This window comes from Nannobrachium achirus (assembly GCF_963921795.1).
Source record: "Nannobrachium achirus genome assembly, chromosome: 20".
Taxonomy (NCBI): Eukaryota; Metazoa; Chordata; class Actinopteri; order Myctophiformes; family Myctophidae; genus Nannobrachium; species Nannobrachium achirus.
This window is the reverse complement of record NC_137827.1, coordinates 22,936,830-22,964,218: the sequence shown is the minus strand read 5'-3', so window position 1 is coordinate 22,964,218 and position 27,389 is coordinate 22,936,830. Positions and strand designations below refer to the sequence as shown.

Below are 27,389 nucleotides of genomic sequence, written 5' to 3'. Positions count from 1 at the left end.
AAGTACAACTATTTGTGTCTGTCTGGACTGATTAGTACCAAATATCTTGTGTAAACTGCCAGTAGGGAAAGGAAATAATCTCAGATCCTCCTGGAGGTATGGTGGAAAATTTGGCACAGCTACAAGCTCCTGCGTTGTGAGCTTGTAGATCGGCTATTTTGACAAAGAGATTTGGTGTGTAGGTAGATTGCTGATGGAAACAAGCAGCTGTAGACGGTTGTGACTTGTGTCATAACCTTGCCCTGGTCATGAACATGAAGGCTCCCTTTAATCCATTTAAAAAGGAATCCCCTTTAATCGTTTGTTTGTTTCTTCTGTTGAGTCAGTAAGTAGCCTACATATTTGATTAGGCTACTTAGTAGGCCTACTTAGTCTTAGCCCAACTTACTCCATCGTACCGTACGACGGTGTCGCGCGTCGAAAATAGAAGACATGCGTTAACCTCAGTGCAGAGGTAATACTAATAGACTATAGCCTGACACTTCAGTCCGCACATCACCCCCCCCCCTGTTGGTGGGTGGTTTGTAGTGGTTATCTGGCGCCAACTGCTGGCGGAACTGAAAACAACAACATCCCCGGCCCCGTTCACTTGAACGGGAGGAGTTGGATTCTGACGGGGAGTGAGAAAATGATAGGGCGCCTGCCGCTTAGGGTCTTTCGTTCACACTGAGCACAGTGCAGTGCCAGTAAGTGAGCATTATTTATATAAAGAAATCGTTTTAAGTCAAGTGGAAGGCACTTCAAGACTGCGGAGGTTACACCAGCTGTAGGCCTATACAAAATAACAATGGTGAACGACATAGATCTCAAGTGTGAACTGTGTCTGTGAACGGCGGCCCCCCTTGCCTACGACGCGTCGCGTACGCAATGAGTTGTTTATTTTAATTTGCGTCAAGACGCGCATCTCGACGAAGTTTCGCAGTTGGACGAACTCGAACTGCAAAGGCGCTTGCGCAAAATGTCATCGTTGCATAGCAACGGGCTGTGTTATGTGACGTCAGAGCACAGCGCGTTTTGCCCCAAACACCTCCAAAATACGGACGTTGTTACTTGTTAAATATTCATGAAAACGGTTTGTTTATTGTGTGACGTCACGTCAGACCAGCCTACATAAAGGCCTTGAAAATGTTTTCACATCTCACTTCGTCTGAGATTGATCATCGAGGGAAGCGGACAAGGAGATAAATAGCACAGCTAGGGCCCATAAACACAGCCTAGGCTACAAGAAGGAGGATTGTAAAGAGGGGAGGCAGGGAGAAACAAGTCGAGACAAAACATAAAGAAAGATGCCAACGAACCATTCTTCGTGGGAAACGGAAGGTGTCTTTGAAGAACTGAGAAGTTATTTTTCTGCAGAGTCAAACCAGCTGCTAGACAACAAGGAAGGTGTAGATTGGAACAGTCATCTGTTTGGTGGCAATTCAACCCAATACCTCACTACCAACCCACTACCCGCCCAATACCCTACCAACCCACTACCCGCCCAATACCCTACCAACACACTACCCGCCCAATACCCTACCAACACACTACCCGCCCATTACCTCACTACCAACCCACTACCCTCCCAATACCTCTCTACCAACACACTACCCGCCCAATACCTCTCTACCAACACACTACCACCAACTCAATACCACATACTTACAACCCCTCTACAACCTTACTATATCTACCACCCTGACCCTGCTACCAGTCAGTGGCACTACTACCACCCTGCTACATCCTCGCTAGGAGAGACTGACAGAGCCATTCAGTCAGGCAGAATTCCAGATGCAGGACCACAAGTGTTATACCATGGACACTCTGAGCCTCCTGTTGGGACTCACCTTGGTCCATATGAAGGAGGAGTGGGGATGATGACAGACAGAGAGCAAACTGTAGAGAATGGACAGATCCCCTTAGCAGCCTGTCAGCAGGCCACCAGCCCTGTAACCTTCCAGAAACAAGGAGACACTGATGCACCAGGAGCTTACGGTGGTCAACAACAGCCCGCAAAGGCTCAACCAGAAGTAGCAAGGACAGACACAGAAAAGAGAACCCACAAGTCAGGTAGACGGAAGTCACGTCACCGGCATGTCCACACTGGAGAAAAACCTTTTCACTGCGAACACTGTGACAAGAGGTTCAATCAGTTACGTCACTTGACGTCACACCTACGTCTCCACACTGGAGAAAAACCTTTCCAGTGTGAAGGCTGTGACAAGAGCTTCCTTATGTTGGGTGACCTGAACAGACATGCACGCGTCCACACCGGTGAAAAACATTTCCACTGTAAACAATGCGACAAGAGTTTCAGCCGGTTAGATTCTCTGGTGAAACACCAGTTTGTCCACACCGGAGAAAAGAAGTTCCACTGTGATCAGTGTGACAAGAGGTTTAGTCAGTCAAGTAACTTGAATACCCACCTTCGCCTCCACGCCGGAAAGAGACCTTTTTTCTGTAATGAGTGTGAAAAAAGTTTCAGTTTGTTGTCTCACCTGAAGTCGCACCGGCTTCAGCACACCGGAGAAAAACCTTTCCAGTGTAAACTGTGTGACAAGAGTTACACCCGGTCAGCTCACCTAAAGACACACCAGCGTCTCCACACGTGAGCTTCAGCGAGTTATCTGTGTTCTGTTACTATGAAAACCTCTGTCTGTCTGTCTGTCTGTCTGTCTGTCTGTCTGTCTGTCTGTCTGTCTGTCTGTCTGTCTGTCTGTCTGTCTGTCTGTCTGTCTGTCTGTCTGTCTGTCCGTCCGTCACGTCACAATTTTCGCCCTACTTTTATCTCCGGCACTCAGGGCACTGTTGCCCCTATCCATGCCAAACTTTGCACACACACCACTCCTTGGCTGGCAAACCACAACCACCGCCCTCTGACATCACACTCAGACATCACTGTGATGTCAGGGGAACCAAATCCCTTTTATGCCCATATATGGAGCTCCCTGTGATGCCAGGGGAACCAAATCCCTTTATACCCATATATGGAGATATGGAGATCCCTGTGATGATTTTATTTTTAAATGATAATTGATTTTATTTTATGTATATATTGCAATTTCTTCAATTTGAAAAATGAAATAAATTATTTTTAAAACATTTTTTTTAACATGAATTTTTTTCCCTCTGTGTCCTGGTTGGCTGGTTCTTGCAAGTGCTGGTTTGCAAGAACTCATTTAAAGACAGCAACAAGTAGTTCTATTGTGAGATGATGTCAACAGCTTAAAGGCTATGGCCATTAGGTGATAGCACGCACCCTAGCACCTTACACCTTACACAGATTGTTTACACACAGAATGTGCTTGTCAAAAGTCTTGAGGTACTACTTGTAGTTGACTTCAGTGCTGGCAGGTGAACGAACTTCTACAGAGCTGACTGTTTCTTCCTTTTATGTATATATATCTGCACCCTGTTTATTCAAGATCTTCTCAAGATTGTCCTAGAGTTGAGCGGGCCTTTCCGTTGAGGTGAATGTTTCCAAACAGTCAGTGGTCCATTTTTTCCCATGGTCACAGGATAAATTCTGCAGCTAAATGTTTTAGTTTTAGCCATTCTAAGTGGGTTTAAGGACTCCCACTGTTTAGAATACTGAACTCAATGTAACATGTAACTATGGTATGGTATCACAAGCAGTATGGCCACCCGCCTACTTGGGAATGCGGCAAATCTGGATTGCAAGGCCCACCCGGTTATGCATTACCCATTGTACTGTCTGTGTCCCTTCTATGCCCATACATGAAGTTCTGAGTCTAGAGCTGTCTATGACGACAGTACAATGACATCATATTGATGACAAAAGTATACTCCAAATATGGAGTACTTGTATCACTCCCTCAAGTGGATTGGTCGGTTTTTGAGATACACTCCCTCTGACTTTTCTAATCGTATGTTTGTCTGTTTTATGACAGTAGTGTACTACATACATTATGTAACAAATTGACATTATGGCTCATTTTGAGCTTTAGTATGATTTAATCTTATCATAGTGAAGCAGAAGTTATTTTACCAGTAGTGCAGTTATTTATGACTCCTTATTACAGTTAGGAGTGAGTTTTGTTTTGACAATGTCATTTAGTATTGTACGCAGCATATTTTCTTCTGCTTCTTAAAAAAAGAATACCAATAAGCATATCCCTGTGTTCAAAAGTCTGGAAAGAGAATCGCTTGTTTACAATAGTTCACCCATGGAAACAGAGCTGAATTAATAGTCAGATAAGATTTTATTGTTTATTTTGCCCTGTTCATTTGTCCATGTAATAAAAAAAAAAGTCACACAAATTGTGGATTAATTCTTTTTCCTTACAGAACCGATACAAAACAACATACTTTACGGACGTAGGCCTATGCATATATATTATATACATACACACACGTGTTCTATAACATATCCCAGTAAACATTCAGGTAGAAGCTGAGAGCACAATGACACTTGTCTGGGTTGCAGAAATGACCAAAGGTAGGATTAACCATTTATTTCCCATTTAGAAGCACAATGAAGAAGACAACATAGGACATACAGTATAGTGATGTACACAGATATCAGTCTTTTGATATTATACAGGGACATACTGTACCCTCGTCTTGGTCCCTTTTCCTTGGTGAGGAGAGGGATTTGAAAGGCTCTTCCAACCCTGCTGCTTCAAGGGAGTTGTAATTAGTAGTTATCTTTGCTTTAACACACTACAAAATCCTGAGTGTTAATTTCATTCAAGATTTACTAAAAATTGACTTTGTTAACATTGTAAGCATTGTAAATGCTTTTGTACCAAACTTGGTTTAAATGAGTAATGCTCATTTAATTTGTTTATAGGCAAAATAACAGCAGACGCTGCAGCACTTAATGTGCCAAGAGTAAGAAAGGAAAAAAAAGAGAAAAAATAAAGAAAAAACAATCTCTTCAACTGCCGACCCAGTGACATGCTGGTGAAGTGGCTGCAACAACACTATTATTCATCACCACAAGGCAAGTGGATACAAGACCATTAGTCAATTCAGCTTCCCAGCCGACACTCAACGCTAATAGCAGAAACAAAATGATAAAGAGAAAAAAAAAACAGCTTGAATGTCCCCTCTGGGACAAGAGAAGCAGCGGCAGCAGCAGCAGGGTCAGAGGAATGCCTGAATGGGTTTACACTGAGTCCACAGCAAATTGCTCAGTGTTAGGGTAACTGTGAGAGCATACAGGGGCGTCGCACCAAATTCTGGGCCCTGGGTACAAGGATTCACTGCGGGCCCCCCATGAATGTTCATAGGGGAGGGGGTTTAACCCATTAAGACTGGGAACGCATTATTTTGTGCTTTAACTATTGAAAAATAGCAGATATACAAGCTCACAGCGCGGCACCAAGTGCCACGCTGCGAGCTCGTAGATCTGCCATCTCTGGAAAATCGTGAAGATTTGCGCAAGTCTTTGAATATTTTAAATTCTTCTAAGGTTTTTTGAAAAACCTGTTTCCCATAAGCAGAATTTGAGTTACAAATGTTCGCTTAAAGAAATACATATATTCAAAGACTTTCACACACGTCTTTTCATTAATAGCAGATCTACAAGCTCGCAGCGCGGCACTCGGTGCCACGCTGTGAGCTTGTATATCTGCTATTTTTCAATAGCTAAAGGATAAAATAATTGGGCCCTAGTAACTCAGTCCCACTTCCCCTTGCGACGCCCCTGAGAGCATAAACTCACAAGTTAACTCAACACTGAGCGTTTCTCGGGTAGGTTGGCATTTTGTTCCCACTAGATGCTAGAGGGACAGCAGTATCAACCATATGAGCTCATTGTCCCCAGCTCAGGACAGTCACATCATCAGACTGGTCCCAGCATGTCACTATTCCTCTGATAAATATCCACCGTTTGTTCAAAACATCACTTGCTTTCTTTTATATAAAAACATCCCCCATCCCCATAAAATCTCAATAAAATAAAGTTGCTCTTAGTAATGTCAGGACAAAGATATTAACAAAATAGGAGTAAAAAAAAAAAAGATCTCACAGTGAACATTGGGAGCAAGATTTGCGATTACTCTCCCCACTCAATCATTTACACGGTAATGGACATGAATACAGCAGCTTGAACAGAATATAGACAAGATAATGAAGCTAGAGGTGAATGCACTGAGGACCATGACCTGCTTAATAACTGGTGGAAAAGAGTCAAGTGGTGCCAGAAATCGGTGCGAAATTAGAGTGTCAAATAAGTCTGAACAAAATCCTCAAATCAAATAATTAAATTAATTTAATAAAATATGATTCATAATCATTTACTTGAATATATCCATATATCTTCCATTCTTTTTTGTAGAATAATTAAATTTTCTAACCTGACATAATGAAGGCCTAGAATTAAAGATTTTGAGAAATAAAAAATAATAATAAAAAAAGAAAAAAGGCTATGTTGAGACAAGTACAAAATTGTGACCAGAACTGGGTCTGTTACATCAGTTCATTTTCACTTCATCAACTTCTAAATGCCCAAGTGTGTTGAATGGGTGTGACAACAGAACAAAGCAGTGAAGTGGTCCGAGGCATACCTCAATAAGCAGTGGAATTCTAAGATCATGGAATTCTTTTGACAACTCCCATGTACACAAAACGGAATGTGAATCTTGTCTTTCTGCAGCGGACCTCCTCGAACGGAGATCTTAATCGAAAACTTAAAAGGACACGGGTTTGTTTGCAAGAGCGCTAAAAACACCTGCACAGACCTAAGCAGCACGTGACATACACACTCCAAAAAGGCCAACAAACAAAGGTTAAAAGACAGTCAATATCAACTTGGTCACGTGATCATAGAGATGTCATCTTTTCACAGTTGACAAATGTTCATATCAGCCGTTGTATTGGTTTTTAATGCGGGTGTTCCTTATTAACAGCCTTGCTTAAAAAGTCACTTGGATGGCACACAGGACAAGTAAACAGCTTTGTACTTTGTTGGAACGAACACAACCCAAAGATAACGTGCTTGTCATTCATGTATAGAATCTCAGCCTCCCTCTACAAGCCAGTGGACCACGGCATGGCTCCAGAGTGGCTTCAGACCAGTTGAGGAGAATTCAAGTGTTCAGACAATCTGTCTCTTCTTCACATCTCCTCCCTCTTAGCTTGTATAAAAAGGAGTGAATGGTATTGATTAGACTACATACACACATCACTGGCGCGGTCCATTGCAATGTGATTATGCCTGTGTGTGTGGTATGAAGGATGAATAATTGCACAACTAATGGCACATCTATAGTCAGAAACTGACATGGCCATTCTCCCTCAACTACCAAATGTGGACCCTTACATTACAGAGAATTCACACAAAGAGAAAAAATAAAAAATAAAATCAGCAATTAGGCAAAGTTCCCAAGAGTTCACATTACAGTACTGTAAGTCTTATTAGACAGAACAAAAAATACAAAAAAGGCAAAGAGAGAAGAAGCCAACACCCAGTCACCATCATCGTCAATATCTACATAGGAAAAGGTTTGCTTTTTTGATTACAGATATATTATTATCATTAATATCATAATTATTATGATTATTCATTAACATCGCCACCATTTTAACCGGTTTTGTTCGGGGGAAGGTACAGGGCGGGTGTTGGTCACTGCGACGAAGCCTTTGTAGCTATCGTGGAGACACAGTGTTGCTGGAAGTTGGGGGACATGGCCGAGTTGCAGCCCAGTCTCTGGCGGGGAGCCTTTAGCCCCCCATCGCCCTCCACGATCCAGGGGCTGCTGCTGGCTTCCTTCCCCAGAACGCTGCTGCAGCAGCCCTGCGGCGGGGGGCTGGAGCTGGGTACCGTGGTGCTGGGGGTCCCCACCAGGCCTTTAGGCTGCTCGCTGGTGGGGGGGTCGGGGCTGTGGGTCTGAAGTACACTGATGATGTGGTTCAGTAGGTCGTTGAAGAACTCGGGAACGCCCTCGTAACCTATGCAGGACACACACACAGACATGTAGTTTCAAATTCAATTCGTCAGTAAGAAAATCACAGGGAAGTCAATAAATGACAGACAAAATGGCAGAAACCTTTATCTCCATATTTGACAAAAGTTGTCGTAATGCAACACACAGACTGTCAGATTGGCTATTTTTTTTTTTCTAAATTTGAAAAGTCAGTTTGTGGGTTTTATATTAATCCAATGACTACATTGGATCAACTGGAACACATCATTTGTTTTCCATTTTGGACCAGTCAACAGCAACGATATCAAAGTACACAGGAGAGGTGGTGGCTTTACACAATGGGCTCAGTTACAGGTGGCACCGGAGATGACTGTAACCTGAGAACCAAGTCACCATAGTAACAAGCCCTCGCAAGAAGCAAGGGCAAATGCAGTGGTGAAGTAACCAAGTACATTTACTAAAGTACTGTACTTCAGAACAATTTCTAAGTACTTTTATGTTACTTGTGTATGTACAGTTTTCAATACTTTATACTTGTACTCCACTACAGCTCAGGCAAACATTTTCTTTTTCTAATCCACTACAATTGACTACCATGAAAACATAAGTTAATTTGTAGATTTAGATTACAAAACATACATTAACCAATTAAGCCCTATTTTATCCTTGGACTATTTGAATAGAGTTTTTGATAGATTGAATACTTAATTAACAGTTTGCAAAAGGTACAGGGGTACAGTAAAATGGCCACTTAACATGCATAACGCACTTCAGTCACACAGACCATTGGTTCTCAAAGTGGGGTCCGGGAACACTACATGTCTGACGAAAAACAAGGGTTAAATAACGGCGCGTGTCACACGAAAGTACCAAAAGTAGCAGATCCACAAGCTTTAAACGTGATGCGTTTGGAGCTTATCGATCTGCTACTTTTGCCATTTTTGAATTTGAATCCTGAAACTAACAGTTTCGGAGATACAGTATGAGGTTTCCACTCGACAGAGACGAAATACGAATTTGTTCCTAATTTGTTCTGTCTGGTTAAATAAAAGGTCGAAGAAAAGACATACGACTCCATATTTGGCAAAGTTTCAACCCAATTTTGCCTTATAGACAGCTAAGCTCTGAAAGAGTCTACCGTACTCTAGCCAATAACGTCATCCATGCCAAAATATGGACAATCTGAACCACATTGAGAAAACTTAGTGGGATTCCACGTTGGCCTGGTGACAGTGCATGTGCAAAGACATTTGGCGCTACTGGGTCCAGTGGAACGGGAAGCTCTGGAAAGGCCCAAGCCAGACAGACCCTCATACTGTATAAATTACTACCTTATTATTCAGAGCCAAGCCATAGTCAGTCTGACCCTCTCTCAAATAACGCATCGAATGTCAAGATAATAATCAATGACTTACAAGCCCCACATGCGGTAGAGCAAACCCCACCTACCAGGAAATGCGTTGATGTCAATGACTGCATGCTGGCCCGTTTGGTTGTTGATGATGACATCAATGCCAAACAGGGACACGCCCAGTGACTGCCGTAAACACCTGGACAGCTTTCTGATCACATCGTCATTGGGTGGCTGAGACACCCCCTCCACATTCTCCCTCTGTTACAAAGACAGTATTTCACACATATCAAATATGTTACTACAAGGGCAGAGTTGTATCAATTATACTTATACAGACTTATAACTGACATTAGGTGTTGCACTGCGCATGTGTTTTGGACTTACAGACGTCAGGTCTGAGGACGACTCTGGCTTGGAGACATTGTGACTATTGAAGAAAATGACTTTCCTGTCTGAAATGGGAAAAGATAAAACATAATAAATATGTTGTAATATAGTAAGTAATCAAGGAGCTTGTCGCTACAGTTTTTAGATGCCTCCCAAGACTGGTTGCCAACAATGACCATTTCTCATCTCAGGCACAAGGGGGCAGCAAAACTTAATCTGTAGCTCAACTGTTGATGAATAATTATTCATCAATTGAAAAGAAACAAAACAATGAGGCCTAGCGGAGTTTGTGGCTCAGTTGATTTATTTTGGTTTTGATTGGATGCTGACCACAAACGTGAACCCGAACAAAACAAACAAAAGAAACAAGTGTGTTATTTGTAACCCATTTAATTTAACACCCATGATAATGCCGAAGAACAGAAAACGTGTCTTTGTGTGTACAGTGTAGCCACTAACGCCCATTTACCAGGGGAGGACAAGCAATTATTATACCTACAATCCCAGACGAACCCATGACCCTCCAGCATTCACATACACTGTCATCACGCTGTGAGCAATCACATCTTATCCGTGCCCATCACACATACACATATACTGTATACTCATTAGCATCATGTGAGCGATGTTCAAACAAGGAAACAGCACACAGCCTAATCCGTACTTAGTGTGACTCACCAGGGCATTTTCCTCCAAACCGAGACAGACTGATGACGGCTGTGACACAATGTAAAGAGAAAAATTGATTGTTTCTTTGTGCGTGTGCTTTGCTAACTATTTGGTAGTGATTGACAAATTACAGAGCAATAGAGAGTGAGTGGAATGGAGGTTCTTGAAGGAATACGTTAATTCCACCACTGTCCAAATATACTGTATGCCCCTGAGCGCAGAGCATTGTGTGCTAATGAAGCGTATATCAGGTAGACGCACTACAACTGCATACGCCCCCCCCCCCCCCCCCCCAAAACAACAGACACACTTCATCACCTAGTATGTCTGGGAGCATGAGAGGAACCGCAGAACGGAGACCTTTCATCCAATTACAAAGTACTAGGCATTTAAAAGCTCATACCAGTCTAAACACATCATAGTCTATGCCAGGGGTCTTCAACAGGGGGTCTGGGACGCCTAGGGGGTCCTCAGAGTTACTATAGGAGGGCCTCCAAATCTTTGTGTGATAGACAAAGATTTTGACTTTTTTCCTCCTTTTTTTATATTAACAACTTGAACCCTAGCCAAAAATAGCAGACTTACAAGCTCACAACGAGGCGTTGTGAGCTTGTAGATCGGCTATTTTCAGCAAAGAGCTTTGGTGAGAGGTCAAGTTTATTAAGTATCGACATGAATCCAAAATACACTGACGATCGTGCTGTCAAACAATAAAACTATATGGAATCTATGATAAGGTCGTGGGGGTCCCTGCTTCATCTCTCTCTCAACTAAGGGGTCCTTCCTTGCCCTGAAAACATTGAAGACCCCTGGTCTATGCACAGCTTCAAACATAGATTGTACATACATACACACAGGCCATTTTGAGTTGACAGTTGCTGTACTGTACATTTGTTTATATTTTTGTGCAAATCATTAAAACGCCTCTGACCTTACGTACCTCAATAACTGAGTCATGTTAGCTAAACAAAGTTATGCAGTTACGGTAATAGTTAAAGTCAAGAACATTTTAAATCAATCCTTTCTTGGAGGGACTATTTTTGTCTAGACTTCTCAAATCAATGTGTGCTTTAAAACATATAAAAAATCAACAAAAAGGAAGATCAGAAAGAATCTTCAAATCCCTGTAAGTCGATTTTCATACTGTATCCCTGAGCTTACCCCCCCAACTGCTCCTCGGGCGCAGTTTTAATATTTCCCACTGCTCCTAATAGTTAGGGTAAATGCAGAACAGAACAAATTTAACAAATGTACAGTTACAAATACCCCAACAACTGCTAAAGTAAATGGGGACTTAACTGTCAATTGTATTTATTTTACTGCACCATACTGAACTGAATGGAACATTCACAACATTGTCTCTCAGAGACCAAACAAACCACTGTATGCTTTGGAAAGTGGTGGGCAGTAATGTGAAGTATACGGTGAATTGTAGTCAACTAGAAGATCGGCCGGCGAGCCAATGCTCTTAATCAGAAAGACTTAGAATGAGTGCTACAGACAACATTATCACTAATCTCTGACAAGAGAAATCCTTTCAAAATGTAGAAGGGGCTTACAGAAGACCTTTTTTTTTTATTCCTGTTTTAAGCTCTTTGCTGACACATACGTATACTAAACCTGTCTGTCTTCAGAACTCATTCATCTAGCCTCCACCTTAATTTGCTGGCTACAAAAGGCACGTAGCACTTACGCTAAAGAGGACAATATGGAATGCTTGTTCCTCTATGTGCGGGCGGACAGGTTGCTACCTGTGTATATGTATGATGCTTCGGTATGTAACTATGTGTTCAGGGGCCTTTGCTATTCTATGGTTCTTCTCAAAGTCTGAGGCATCAGAGGAATTACCCTATTCTCTTTTCTTTTCACATTACTAAGCAAAGTAGACAGCTCCGGTGACTCCAAACTGGTTTGCATGAGGGCCTCTACGGTAGCACATGCAAATGGGGTGGCGTTTTCTGTAAAGCCTCCAGTGGCGTGGTCAAAGCCGCCATTCAGACATGCTGTACCTGTCTAGAATGACGAAGGGAACCCTGTGTAACATGGACACTGTGTACCAACAGGACTCTACTGCACCCTTTTAGAGGGTGAATAGGTACAATCAGGGGGACTATAAAAACGGTTTTATGGGGCTCTTTTATTGGGTAATTCAGAGAACGCTGTGCTTGGTGTACAACCTGGCCTGTGCGGCTGAGAACACCAGCCCCGGGTCGCCTCTCTTTCCTCACCTGCTGGTCCAGCAGGGAAGTTCTTCAGGGAAGGCCTCTCCACCACGCTGTACGAGTCTCCCACCACAAACACCTTGTACAGCACCGCGTTGTGGTTGATGAAGCTCTGGATCACACAAGGAGGCCTCACATCCTTCAGGTCCTCCTCACTGAAGATAATGGCCATCTGTGGACATGATCATCTGTTAGTCACCCAATTTTTCTAAAGAAAATGTTTTCTAATTGTTGCTGATATTTTGTAATGTTCCTTTATTAATCTGGATTTTATTTAACACACAGGTTAACACTAAAAAGAAAAAGAAAAATCCCAAGACTGAATATGATGGTGTTTCGCTAAAGTTCTGAACTGCCCTGACTGAATGTGTGTGCGCGAATCCATGCTTCATTTTATAGAAGTATTCTGAAGTTCTGTTGTATTCTATTGCTAGTCTGGCCAATTAAAACGCTCAATATTATAACTGCTTTTTAGTTTGGAGATCACTTGACTAGCGTTTTGACGATTTTGTCATTCACGCCGCAGCCATCGCTAAACCTGCCCCTTATTTATTTATTTTGCGGATCTGCACTGATCTCAGAAATAGACCCTAGGGAATCCTCAAGACTGAAATCAGTCCCCCAGGACTGAGAACTTTAACCCATGTTAACATATAATTGTATGTTGCTTCTATGTCATTGTGGTGTCCATATCAAATAAAATGAACTATTTTAGGTTGTAGAAACATTTCAGTATTTCACATCTAAAAAGAAACCACTCAAACCCAGCTGTTTCATAACCTAACCGCCAAGTGTTAACTTCCATTGATATATTACAAACCTGCTGCATTCAATGCCATGAGTGTGGGAGAGGGAGGGGGGTAGGGTAGGGTGTAACTATTTGTTCAGATTAACAGTAAGGTATTGATTTGAGGTGATACACAAAGACACACCAGCTCTACTACTTATGTTTGGTTTTCTTGTTTGCAGTGGCGTTAACGTGTAACCCAGTAATGAGACAAGTGTTACTGCTTACACAGAGGTAACCACAGAGGGTGTGAGTGACCTATGAACTGCCTTACCTCGTGGGAGTTGGTTCCGTGGGCCACCCGTGTTTTGCAAACTGAGAGAGGAAGGAGACGAGAAAGAAACAACAGGTTGGGTAATGAAGTGTATCGTATGATGCCTCGTAAAATAGTGTCGAGTGACGAACATATTAAATCTACAGGCTCGCGTGTCACATTGCGATGCGCTGTGAGCTTGTAGACCTGTCATGTTTGGCGTGCAACACAGTCACATGAAGAGGTATAAATTAGGCTTAACTTGGTCCCTGTTGACAAGTGGTCATGAGATGATAAGCAGAAGAGAACAGCCTCCACTAAGGCCATTGCCACACTATGACACTGACCACAGAACAAAGATTATTTATTTAACCACAACCTGGGTCTAAAGCTCCCAATAGTAGACCACCTCCAAACACTGCAGACGTTCAAGTTATATTATATTAACAAATAAAATAACATTTTATTAATAAAAATAAGCATTGCAGCTTAAATGAACACCCAGATTCTGCTGTGAATTGGAGTCGGGGGACTTACTGAAGGGAAAGCTGAGTCCATGCATCCTGATCTGCTCCATTGTGTCTGGGCCACACTCTGTGTTAAGAACCATGAACGGAGGAGAGCAAATCCTCTCATCTGTTACAAGACAGTTAAAGAGAACGGGAAAAGAAGGTCAGAAGGTTCAAGGAGAATTGTGAGAGACAAAGAATAAAATAATAAAACTCATCTCCATATTTGGGCAAAGTATCAGCCTGATCCGACTGACACCGACTTCCTTTAGCAAATTTATGTTTAATATATAAAAAAACATGCGTCTACTGGCAGCGTGCACAAGAAATGTGATGCTGATCGGTCCAACGGTTTGCGAGATAAGTCCCAGGCCACAGACCAACAAAGAGCCAGGATCTGTGATGCCCTCAATGGTCATAGTCTGATGGGGGTCTGCTGTTTGACCCCATCAGGGCGCAAACAGCCCCATCTATACTATAATTTTGCGAATGTCTGAGTGAGTGAGTGAGTGTCTGTCTGTCTGTCTGAGTGAGTGAGTGAGTGTCTGTCTGTCTGAAACAGCGTTTCTCCTCAGTGGCTGGAGCAATTGCTCTGAAATCGCATCACCATTAGCATATGAACACACCTAACATAACTGTGAAGCCCGTTTGTCACTTTCACAAATCGTATGCTGGATATTATCATTTTTATGGTGTATCTATATCTATTTAGCCTACAGTACCTTTTGTGACCACACATGTTAAGGGAGGGGCGCTGTTGTTCAGGCCATGCACAATCACACACAAACACACACACACACACACACACACACACACACACACACACACACACACACACACACACACACACACACACGGGGGGGGGGGGGGGGGAGAGTGTGTGTGTGTGCAGGCGGGCAGGCAGGCGGGCGGGGGGGGGGGGGGGGGGGGGGGGGTTCTGGCCCTGTTACAGATGTTGTCCAAAAATCATGCAGATCGGTACACAGTATCTCTGTAGCCGTTAAATGGAACGGGTATTTCTTACATTGATGCTCCTACATATTAGCATGCAAGCACCAGTTAAAGTTACTTTCCATCCCTCATATACTGTGTGCACAGTGCACATCCCATAACCCACACACTGCACATCATTTTGGAGCTCATATCTTTGAACGGGTAAGGGCTAGTGTAAATAAATATGTGGATGGAGGACACAGAAGCCCATTGTTCCATGCTGAAATGCCCTATTTTCTTTTTGCATAATTTTTATTACCCAGAAAGTTAAAGACCCCTCCCCCCAAATATCCCTTGACAAACGATATGAATTGTTCCAATCTGAGATCTACTGAGCCAAAGTCATTAGTCAATCATTATGCTAGTCAGTGCCTTCTGGTTGAAGGATAGGATACATTATTTTTTCAAAACCTTATAACTGTAATGCCTCAACCATCTTACATCATAATCATAAATCACCCTGACCTCCTCCTGACAAAGGCGTAAAATATTGCTCAAGTAAAGCCTCCCTTTTAATGCAAAAGATTCTTAAAAGACCCCATTTAGAAGAAAAGTTGATAGTCCCGCTTTTGAGGCCAAAAGAAAAAGCTGCTCATCCTGCTGAAATACAGTACACCTGAGACCTGTTTAACCAGTTATACCCTATATACTTTGTTGTATGGAGTCCCTCAGGGGTCTATACTTGGCCCCCTCCTTTTTTCCCTATACTACCCGGAAATGCTACCCGGCGTGTTGTGGGCTTGTAGATCTTGCTATTTTTTGCAATGTTACGTTTACCTATTTTTGCCCAATTTTCACATATTATGACATACCCAGAATAGGGATAGGGGTCATGTAGATAACACACACAACACAATGTTAACATCACTGGGCTATTTTGCCTTTCATCCCTGAGGCTGGTTCAGAGTACAAACAGACAGACACATCCCAGTGGTGTTCCCAGGGGAAAGGCTATAAAGATGCACTTCTCTTGTTAAAATACATAAGAAACGAGAAGCTGCCAGGCCTGCTGGCTCCTCCCAAACATACACAAACAAACATGTTGAAATACTGGAATGCACTTGATACCACAGGGAAACTACCACAGACGAGTCAGACCAGCTCAAGATGTCATTTTGGGCCATAAACACCGCCTGACCAACAAGATACCTGTACTAGTACAAAGCTCGGGAGCTCAGCGGTCTGTGCTGAGGGCAAGTGTGTATTGTCAGTCAAATGCGAATTAGGTCAAGACACGTTCTGCCTCACGGACAAGGTTTACTGCCTTGTTTTGACATCACATGCTGCACAGTCTAGTCGGTCAAATCACGATGATAAGGCAAGACTTCCTAAAAGAGAGTCACCTCACAGGAAATAACAGACCAAACATCCTGCAGCTCCATCGCACCATATCAGCCCCCATTGTGGGCCTAACAGTATATTAATGTTTGGGTCATTGCAAATTTCCCTTCTACGGTAGTGGCGACATGGGGTGATAAGGCAGCTGGTTCACAATTATCGCCGCAGGAAATCGGCGAGTGGGCTTTAGGCCAAGCGCTGGTAAATTGCTAATGACAAAAAAACACAATAGAGACATGCCGGTGTTTGTGTTGTGTGGGCCTCTGCGGCGGCTGTGCCGCTGAGTGCTGAGGTCAGGACAATCTCATATGCCTCTATTTGGCCTCCATTATGTTACTCTAGCTGTGCAACACTGCACTGCCGACTCCAGAGCTTAGCTATGGTCACACAGTGGCCTCACAGGCATCTGCATGCCGACCAAGCCATAGTGTTCAGTGTGGGCGCACGCCGCACGGTACATGCACATAATAACTTTCTGCCCTGGCCAAGCCCCATTATAAACGGCTGATGCAAGAGGTGTGTGTGTGTGACTGTATGTATGGGTGGGAGGGTGTGACTGTGTTTGTTGGGGGGAGGGTTGTGGGGATTCCTAGAGATCACCAGAGAGGCATATTTGGCAACAACAGGGAAGCGGTTTTTGGTATCGTCAGCGCTGCTGTTGAAAATGTAACTGACGCTGTTATGTGTGACCGCCAGATAATAGTCCTCTAGTAGTAGTAGTGGGCATTAGCAATAGCAAGGTGGTGCACAATTAAATCGTTAGTCGCAATTATTTGAGTGACAATTAATTGTCATACAAAATGTCATAATCGTGACAGCCTTAGCATTTTGTTGATAGGACAACAGTCCATACAGTAGAACTAGCGCCTATTACGTAAAGACCCGTCATGATGGTACCAGAAGTGACACTTCATTCACATACTGGGCTAACAATGCAGGCATTCTGACAGGGTAGGGTACAGTGATCTAGTGGCATTAAAAAGAATTGCCTGTTACACAGGACGCAGAAATTAAATATACCAGCAATTTGCTGACATTTTAAGCGAGTGGGAATGGAGTTTACTTTAAGCCAGGGGTCAGCAAGCAAGTTTGGCCTCGGGCCAATTTTTTTTTCCTAAGGCATTAGATGTTGAGCCAGAACATATAATCAAAGGCTAATTTAAGAAATTGATAGTTGAAAAATGTTACTGTAACTCCATGACAGACTGCCTTATAAGACATACATTTCTGATGAAGAGAATGGATCAAATTAAACAAGCTGCAAGTGGCATAATAAACTGTAAATGAGCTGATTTGTATAATGTATTTGTATAATTTTATAATTTATGGACTGCTCATGAAGCAGACTGAGCCCAAATCATTCTAAATGAGATAGTCAATGAGATAATCCAAAGATTTTAGGATTTGACATACTGTACTCTCATAATTATTTCCCCTCATTTTAAATGTACTCCATTCAGCTAAGACTGCCCTAGCTGAATGGGGTACATAAAGAAAAATGAAACATTTCAATTGTATCCTCAAAAATCGATATACTTAAAATAATCAGTTCAATTGATTAGTTTGATTAACTGTTGCACGGACCACATGCACCTTGTGAGTCATGATGACCCTAGTTTCAACTCGACTCCTGTAATGTCTCGCATGACTTTCCGTGACCTCAGTTTCCTGTCTAATAAAGCAAAAACTCTATTGTAAGCCTAGCACGTTGTGGCTCAAAGCTCTTAAACTTGCATTTCCTTGTATAGCTAGGCCTGTTTCAGCATTATCAGTGTTGACACACTGCAGCCACTGAGTGGGACGCCTGGAGGGCTGAGCCATCCTTCAACTCTACACTGGCTTCACATTACCTTCATCCACTCTGTAAAATCCCAAATGGTGCTGCCATTTTACACTCTCAGAGTTAAATGAATACTGAGGATCTTACTGAGCACAGTATTTGCTTTACAAGGATACAAATACCAGCCTAATGTCGTTCAAGTAAAACAAGGCAGAGAGTATAGTATCCCTGTTACATCATCACTCGTTCCCTAAAGACAGATGGATTTAAACTCTGTCAAACAATAGCCATCTAAAGACTTCTAATTCTTGTCAAAGAGAAACATATCAAAACGGGCCAGGTTTAAGGATTCATGTCTACGGAGAGAGGGGAATAGCAGATAAGACACATTAATTTATTCAAGTTTGCCTCAGTGTCTGTCCATGCTTGGCTCTGGTTGACGTTGATACTCAAGGAAGGGGATCAATCTCCGGCCCTGTCTAAACACCACAGTCTGTTGGTAGACCCAGTGGTGCCGAGAACTTTTTACAGGGTTCCTAGAGAGGGCTCTCTTCGTAGTTTCTTTATTATCCATTTGTTTCATTTCTGTTAAGATTTGTTTTTTCATGTTTTTTTATGAGCCTTTATCTTTTCGCTCTCTCCACCAATTGCCCCCTTTCATTTTATTTTTCTTCTCCTAAAGATTCACAATAAACATGCGTGCGTCGCACTCCTTATCCTGAGTTGACTGGCTTGGTTGTTGTGGTATGGACCGTGGATAAAAGGCATCTCCATGAGACGCCTGAAGGTAGAGAACACCATGGCCCATTGGCACAATGTGACACTAATGGTGCTTTAAACCTGGATAGTTCGAGCGGCGCGATTACATACAAAGTGAATGCACCATAACAGTGACCTGCAGTCCTGCACTGCAACCAAGTTTCGGAAAAGCACACAGTTGCTTGGGTGGAAGTTTCGGCTCTCTCATAATGTTACTATTTAGAGCCTCTTTTCCAAGAAACTCCAGCATCCTCTTCTCATGGCATGTTTGTCATTCCAAGGAGCAGTATTTTCAATATTTTAAGTTGAATTCCAAACACTGCAGGTCTAAATAAAGCCATAGTTCCCAATACGAATACGTAAGAACTTTATGCTCCAAATGGGAGAAAAAATAAATAGATTGTTTTCTGAGGTTAGGTGATGTTCATCAATTAGGTTCACACAGAGCAACATGACATTCAGGTAGGTGCGTTAGCTTTGTTTAACTCATTGACTGCCAAGGCCCGAGTTTCCCGAGTTATTACAGTAGTCCCAGGCTGCCACAGCCCAAGTTTCCCGAGTCGGAAGCCATTTTGAAAAAGAAAAAAAAGAAAGAAAAAAAAAATATATATAAAAAAATGTCTAAAAATGCCTCAAATGTATTAGGCATGATCGCAATTGCGAAATTGCATGTTTAGCCCCATAACAAACACATCTTTCAAAATGTCAAAAATTGCTGTTTTGTCTGACTTTGAAGGCTTGTATCTCATGAATGCCTGAACGGATTTCCAAGCGTATTTTTTTGTTTGAAAGCTGTTAAAAAGTACTACACATATGGTGCATGGGCGTGCACGATCCGTGCACTAAAAATTGATCCGTGCACTAGAAATTTAGGAACGTGGCATCCTGGTACTTGGCGGCCATCTTGAAAATATTGTAGCTCTGTGAATGTACTGTATGCAAGTCAATCCAAACAACATTCATTCTTATGGGAACCTCTGTGATTTGTGATGTGTTCGCGAAGCACCTTCTTTAAAAACCATTCCCTTAACCCAGGAAAGCTTTAAACTAGGCAACCAATTGTATTTTCTTTTTTTTGCTGACAGGATCGCTGGGACTTGGGACTTGGATGAGTTTTACAGGTCTTTGCTGTCCTTGGCTGTTTGCCTTTAATGTGCTCTACCTTCGCTTGATTATCGATCACTTGCAAAGCTGAGAGTCCATTGTTGTTGGTCATGTTTGAAGTGTGGTTAGAAGAAACCTAGTAGATGTATTAACTCACAAGGCACCACACGCTTCACATCATAATAAAGGAGTCAACATAATCTGGCCATACAAATACGGTAACTTAAGAGTTTTTATGTCTGATCTCAAGGAATCCGTTTTAATTTATGGGCAGCCCCCTCCCCCGGGTTTGAAAAGAATACCCTTGTTGAAGAGACAAAGAGAGAGTTAGTGCACTTTACAGACACCTTGACGACTGTTGCCATCTATAAAAACAGTACAAGATATCGGAGCTTGTGTATAAACAGAAAGCAGCGGATTCCATCACCTTATCTAAACAGCTACCTTGCTCTGTTTCACAGAGGAAACACAAAACCAAGTTAGACAACGGCGCAGCGCCATAGTTCCAGGGAGAGAACGGAACTATGAATCACGCATGGAGCAGCTATGTCCAGAACTAATCCATTAGTGTTAGCCATAGCCCTGTCTGACTGTTCACTATTAAACAGACCATTACGGGTGACTTAATTCTCCATCTTATGTTTAGATTCATTTAAACAATCCAGAGAATGGCTAAATTCACCAGGGCCAGGCTCCGTCCGTTACATCATGAAACCAGAGCGAGAGATAGAGAGAGAGAGGTTTGTTTTTGCTGAAAAAGTGCACAAGCACATCTCGAGTGCTTCCTTCCATTGAGTGCTATTCTGAGCCTCTTTCAGGCTGCTGAGCATGGCAAGCTCTCTTTGGCTTTTAGTGCTGGGTTGCCTTGGCAGCTGGGGCTACTCCAGCTCTCTGTGAGCTCTGCTGATAAGCAGGAGGAAGTGGCTGTGCCAGAGAGAGCGGTGTGCTGTGTGGACTTTCCACCCTTTCGTGCTTGCCCCATCCCTATGGCTTCCCCTTGCTTCACCATGAACTGCAAGTCTCCCTTCCGAACCGTTGCCAGAGCTTTTTTGTTGATTAAAAGACGCTAAAACCTTAATCCTGGGTCACACACCATTTTCCCCTTCTCTCCACTGGTGGTGATGTGATCTTGGATTATGTAGGCTTTAGGCTTGGGTGGTATCAAGGTATTACATTATACCAGGGTGTTTAGAAATCCAGAAGGTATGATTTTTAATGCTGTCAAAAATACAAATACTCCTAGATGTGGAATCATGAACATATTGCCACATAACTGTATCTTCTTCCAACTACAAAATAAATGTATTGGCCACATCATTTAATTCAAATGCTAGTCTTTCACCAGTACCACTACCCGCACATCAGAGTTGGCTGAACATTGATGATGCCACTTCATTCTTCAAGTTGAACCAGCCTGAAATGTCAGTGACAGCTTGAGCTAACCCTAACCCTAACCCTAACACAGGCCTTTCACCACTTTGAACCAAAAAGATATATGCTCTTGTTATTCTTAAAATATTTGATATTGAGAGTGAGACCCTGGTCTCAATAAATGTCCCTGAAATAAAGGTTTCAATCAATCAATCTGGGAACACATTTGCAAACAAAAGCACAAGCAATATGATGTGTTGTAAGCTTGAAGAGTGGGTATTTTTGTTATTTGTCATACAACAAAGTTCAGTATATGGGGGCTTAGTGGTGGTTAAGTTTAAGCTCAGAGTGGGCTTCTTTTAAATGCAACTAGCAAGCTACTTTCCTCTTTGAACCACACAAATACAGTCTCACACACACAGGAATGCAGCTTATAGTCTTTGTTACATAACCTTCATCATCTGTTAAGATTTAAAAAAAAGAAAAAGAAAATGTGCAGTTCTATTTTAAGGGATACTGACACTGCTGTCATTGTGAAACAGCTCTCACACACGCACACACACAGTGAAGTAATACTTCCCGGGTTTACACTCCCTGCCATGTACGGCGGTAAATGAATAGCGGAATGAGTCACAGGTGTGTTTAGAGTGCGCGTGGGGGGAGGAGATGTGCTCCCGTTGCTAACGTCCTGTCATCATTCCACGGCTCTGCTTCCAGACAAAATGACACTATCCAGTGTGTGTTGAGTTTATGGGTCCAGCGACAGGGATAGGTGCTGCCGGCCAGCTATGTGACACCCCCCCGCAACCCTCCCACCCTCCCAGTCTAACTTATGAGGTTCTGATCCATCAGTGGGAAGAAGCCTCCTGTAGCCGGGAGGCATGGTTCGCTCAGGGTTCAGACAGTGGGAAGAGCCGTGGAGTTATTATGCTAGCCCTGTGCCCCGTGGCCAGAATAAAACATCTGGCTCGGAAGCATCAGATAAAATCATTCACGTGAAACGGGACAGTCCTCTCCGTCTCCTCTGAGGGCTCGGAGGAAAAGACAGATCTCCCTAGACGACCGAGCATCCCTTCTCTCCTCTGGAAGACAGCAAAATAATTTGGATGTACGCAGTGTTGAATTAGTCCGGGGTCGCGCGCCACTGCCCGCCGCCCCATATCTTCCGCCGCCCCATATCTTTTCTGAGCAGGGGTCACGCCTCTCACGCAAACGGACATGTGTTGTTGTCAAAACTCCCCAAGTTCACACCTCGCAAACGCTTTAGTATCAACAGGGTGTTTTAACAAAGAAACAAGCCTGTATGCATATCAATAGACCTGTATAGTAGGTGTTGAGCGACGTGCGCATGACGTCTCCAGATAAGCGACCCCCCAAACATTGAATCCCCAATGAACCACTGGATGTACGTACTAAGTGCAATCTGTGGAAGCAAGTGTTCTTTTATTACCGTTTAGCCAACTCCTGCTACAGATGGGGGAGAGAGGAGGGAATTAATTTCAGCCAATAGCTACATTACATGCAACATTATTATTATCTGACAGTATGTGGATGGTACTGTAGCCATTGGCTGAAAATGTGAAACTGAATTGCAACTGTGACGTCGGGGGAACACGGCACGCAGACATCTAACCCTGTCTGCTGGGTGATTCTAGGAAGTAGCCTTGTACTGACGGTACATAAATGTTACCTTGCATGCAGTGCTCTATCCTGTGCACGAGCTGGTAGGACTTGCAGCGATCCAGCAGTGTCCGGATGGCTGGAAGGGGATCCAGAACGATGGTCTCGGGGTGGGCATCAATGTAGTCCTGAAACAGAAACACACACACACACACGTGCCAAACAGAGACAGATTAGGTGTAACGTTAAGCAAACACAGTGAAGGGGAACACTGCAAATATAAACACTGGGTAGAAAGAGAAGTCAACATGGCTCAGTGTGTGTGTGCGCGTGCGCGCGTGCGTGTGTGCGTGCGTGTGTGTGTGTATACTATGCCAACGGCTCTATGTAGGTTACATCACTCTATCCCTGCATGGCCGGCTGTTAGGTCAGCGTGAGGTTTGCAGTTTTATGTAATCACGCCTTCCATTCTCTCGTCTTTCTCTCCACCACCCTCCTCATGCCATATTTCTCTCTCTGTGTGAGAATCTCTGCCAGCCTTTCCTTTCTTGTAACGTACACTCACGCACACATAAACACACGTTGTCAGGTGGTGAATGCCAGCCCACACATCATGCAGACAGGCGCCTCCTCACACCGCCGTACATCACAGCACTTGTGTGAAACACCAGTGTCGACACCGTCGTCCAACACTACTCTGACGTAGCGCTGCTGTATGTTTTATTTCAAGCATCACGTACACATGTAGCAGAAAGAAAACGTACACGCACTCGCACAGCCTGAGCGGTTATGCAACACAAACAGGCTGCCGTCAAAAAATAAACCCAAACTAATCTTCGGGTAGCTTACAAGAACATGCTGGGGGTTTGGGCGTCACTCACTGGCCTTTGCAATCTCTTAGAAATGTGGTGAAAAACAGAGAGAAGACAGTTGGACTCCTCCATGGGGAAGTGAGCGCTGACAGCAGGTGTTTGGAAGGAAAAGAGGCAGATGTCTGCCAAGGAGGGTCAACCGTTTCCTTCATTTTTTTGGAGGATTACTTCCATGGAATATCTGCTTCCCAAGATACGAGAGTGGAAACATGACATGCCAGACAAGAAAAGAGACAGAGAGAGCATGATAATCTGCATTCGGCATATTGATGGCCAGACATTTTAGTCAGTAGTACAGAAGCAGTAAATATTCGTAGCATTGTTTTAGTGTGCTTTGAGGATGGGGTCAGGGGTGGGTGGGATTTACTACCAACATCGTAATTTGGATAGTGTGAGCCGGAATACTAAAGTGTATATATTCATGTTCATATCCAATGATAGTCTAGAGTAGACTTTCTGGCATCCTTACCCAGCTGCCGTCAAAATAGGCTAAAACAAACCATAACTAATATCTATCTACTAGTTGACTCACACCTTAACACTTTCTGTGCCCAAGACGTGTCAACACGTTTTCGGCGATCTTCCTCACAGAGCATCACGCACACATACAGATTATTTTAGCATTACTAAAAGAGTTGTGCGCAGAGGTGTGTAGGGTTGGGTACCGAAATTCAGTACCGGGACAGAACCGATAAGGACATGACGGTTCCTGGGTACCCAAAAATAATATTTACTTTCGGTACCGCTTATCGGTTCCTAGACGCACCAGTAAAAGGTTCCTAGACGCACCAGTAAAAAAAAAAAAGACGTGCTATCCGTTTAAAAAAGGCTACATTACATTACGTGCACTTCACAGGACAAGCCCTACACGGGCTACACTGAATTGGGAAGCGGCTCTTGTATTCCTCCAACACACATAGACACACATAGACACACAAGCACACACACAATCAGGGGACAACAGACAACTGCATTGCCACTCAAGTCAACAACAACAGCGATGCTAGCGAAATTAGCAGCCCATCCACCAGTACAGCTGAGCCCTGCACAGCCACAGAGAGACGTGAGATGGAGTCGAAACATTTATGACAGCGTGGCATTCATCTGAAAGACTGTACGGCAAAAGCAACAGTGCTGGCGGACCCCCGCGTGTCTCTCTGGGTGGTTATGTTGCGACTGCGGGCTCAGCTCTCTGTCGCTCGCTCCGTCGCTCGCTGAGCTGTGTTATTTTGTCAAATCTAAGCTGGCAAATCTAACACTTCCGGTAGCCGATCTTTTCAGAATAAGATGTTGCGCTAGCCGCAATAAGACTTCCAGGCGGTGGTCATTTTCGTAATGCAATAATACTTCCAGACAGTGGTCGACTTCTTAACTCATCTGCTGCCATTTAGCAATACCTTCGTACTCTCATATGCCAAACTGTCTCCATAGACTTCCATGTAATTCATAGTGCACGGATCATGCACACCCATGCCTAGATAATGCACCACGTGTGTCCACATTGCTCACAGCTTTCAAACAAAAAAATCCGAATGGAAATCCGTTCAGGCATTCATGAGATAGCAGCCATTATGTTTTCCTAAAATGTAAACAAAGATGGCTGCCATGTTTGAAAGATGGGGTTGCTATGGGGGTTAAACATGCAATTTTGCGATCGCTATCATGCCTACTAAATGTTTTGGGGTCAATTTTTTTTTTTTTTTTTTTTTTTCAAAAATTCTCGGGTTCCTCGGGCGTGGCAGGGTGGTACATCGCGAAATTCTCGGGTTCCTCGTTTTTGGCAGCATATGAGTTAATCTCTTCAGAATAAGAGTATCGCTGAAGACATTGAAATATGATTTCATTTGTCATAATTCATTAAAACTGTAATTATAAATTCAAATTCAATTAAAAAATTATGTTTTAAATGATTCATTAAAACTGTAAATTAAACATTAAAATTAAATTAAAAAAAAAAAAAAAAATGGTGTAAAAACCAAACCATTTTGGAACCGAAATAGGAACCGTTTGGAACCGGAACCGATAAGCAGAACCGAAACCGGAACCGGAATCGTAAAAATCCAAACGATACCCAACCCTAGAGGTGTGTGAGCGACGGAGAATATTCCGCGATTTCTTTTAAGCTAGGGGCAAAAACAACAATTTTTGGGCATTGATAAAAGGTACACCATCACGATTTTCAACATTCTCCAACTCAGTTGTAGAGCTAATGTTCAATTGTGAAGTGAAGACCGTGTGCGGGATCTCGTGCACTGGTTGCCTGCTCCTACGCAATATATATATATATATATATATATATATATAATATATATATATGTTCATATCCAATGATAGTCTAGACTTTCTGGCATCCTTACCCAGCTGCCGTCAAAATAGGCTAAAACAAACCATAACTAATATCTATCTACTAGTTGACTCACACTTTCTGTGCCCAAGACGTGTCAACACGTTTTCGGCGATCTTCCTCACAGAGCATCGCACACACATACAGATTTTTTTAGCATTACTAAAAGAGTTGTGCTTGTGCAGAGGTGTGTGCGCGACGGAGAATATTCCACGATTTCTTTTAAGCTAGGGGCAAAAACAACCATTTTTGGGCAGAGAGAGAGAGAAACCAGGTGCTCGTCAGAGAGTATAATAGTAAAAACGAGTATAATGGTGCTCTTGGATCTACGGGATCAAGTCATCAAAAAAGAAAAAGGTGATCCAGGCACTCAAGTTTAAAAAGGGAGGAACAGCTTTATTTCATATTAAAAAGCCGACATGTTTCGACCAGAGACTGGTCATCATCAGGGCATGTACTGCAACCATTTTTGGGCATTGATAAAGGTTACACCATCACGATTTTCAACATTCTCTAACTCAGTTGTAGAGCTTATGTTCAATTGTGAAGTGAAGACCGTGTGCGGGATCTCGTGCACTGGTTGCCTGCTCCTACGCACCTGTCCCAATAGGTGTGCAAAATAACCTATTTTCACAATGAACAGCCATAAGTCTGAGCAGTCCTCTGTGGGTCTCTGAAATGCAGCCAGAGTTTGTGCTGGAAGGTTTTCCGGTGATGTCACTGACTGGTCTATAATCCATAAATGTGAAAATTACAACCCGTGGGGAGCCTGGTGGTTCCGCCAATTAGTGCACGGACCATATGCTCTGTGTGAGCCACGAGGACCCAAGATTGAATCCAACTCCCATCTCATCTTGCATGTCTCCCTTCTCTCTCTCTCTCTGCCCCTGGTTTACTGCCTCTCTACTCCCTATCTGAAGAATGAAACATAAAATGCGAAAGAAAGCAAAAAAATACAAAATAAAAAATCCTGTTTTTAGCAAATACTCTTGGTGGCTGTCATGTCATCTTTGTGCAGTTGAAAATTACATTTTTGTTGACAGACATATAGAATAGAATAAAAATATAAGACAGCTCCCTAAGACAACAGCACTCTTTATTTTAATCCATCCTTTCAGCTTTCGATAAAAGACGATGACCTATTGTGAACCTG

At 43.0% G+C, this 27,389-nt stretch overlaps 2 protein-coding genes across 2 annotated transcripts in view; one reads left to right on the top strand and one right to left on the bottom strand.

The window, feature by feature from the left end:
- LOC308305564 (transmembrane protein 179-like) overlaps positions 1–27,389 on the top strand; it is a gene marked incomplete at its 3' end in the record, with an annotated part of 467,552 nt that overhangs the window by 163,364 nt on the left and 276,799 nt on the right. The window lies entirely within an intron of this gene.
- The window catches only part of LOC308305883 (inositol-tetrakisphosphate 1-kinase-like), a 41,759-nt gene continuing 19,848 nt past the window's right edge, over positions 5,479–27,389 (bottom strand). The window contains exons 5-11 of the mRNA XM_080750779.1: positions 23,091–23,208; positions 14,084–14,182; positions 13,568–13,608; positions 12,513–12,678; positions 9,613–9,680; positions 9,324–9,486; positions 5,479–7,899 (exon numbers count right to left, since the gene is read on the bottom strand). Coding sequence (XP_080606905.1) covers positions 7,574–7,899; positions 9,324–9,486; positions 9,613–9,680; positions 12,513–12,678; positions 13,568–13,608; positions 14,084–14,182; positions 23,091–23,208 — 981 coding nt within the window. The 3' untranslated portion in view covers positions 5,479–7,573. The remainder of the gene's footprint in view (positions 7,900–9,323; positions 9,487–9,612; positions 9,681–12,512; positions 12,679–13,567; positions 13,609–14,083; positions 14,183–23,090; positions 23,209–27,389) is intronic.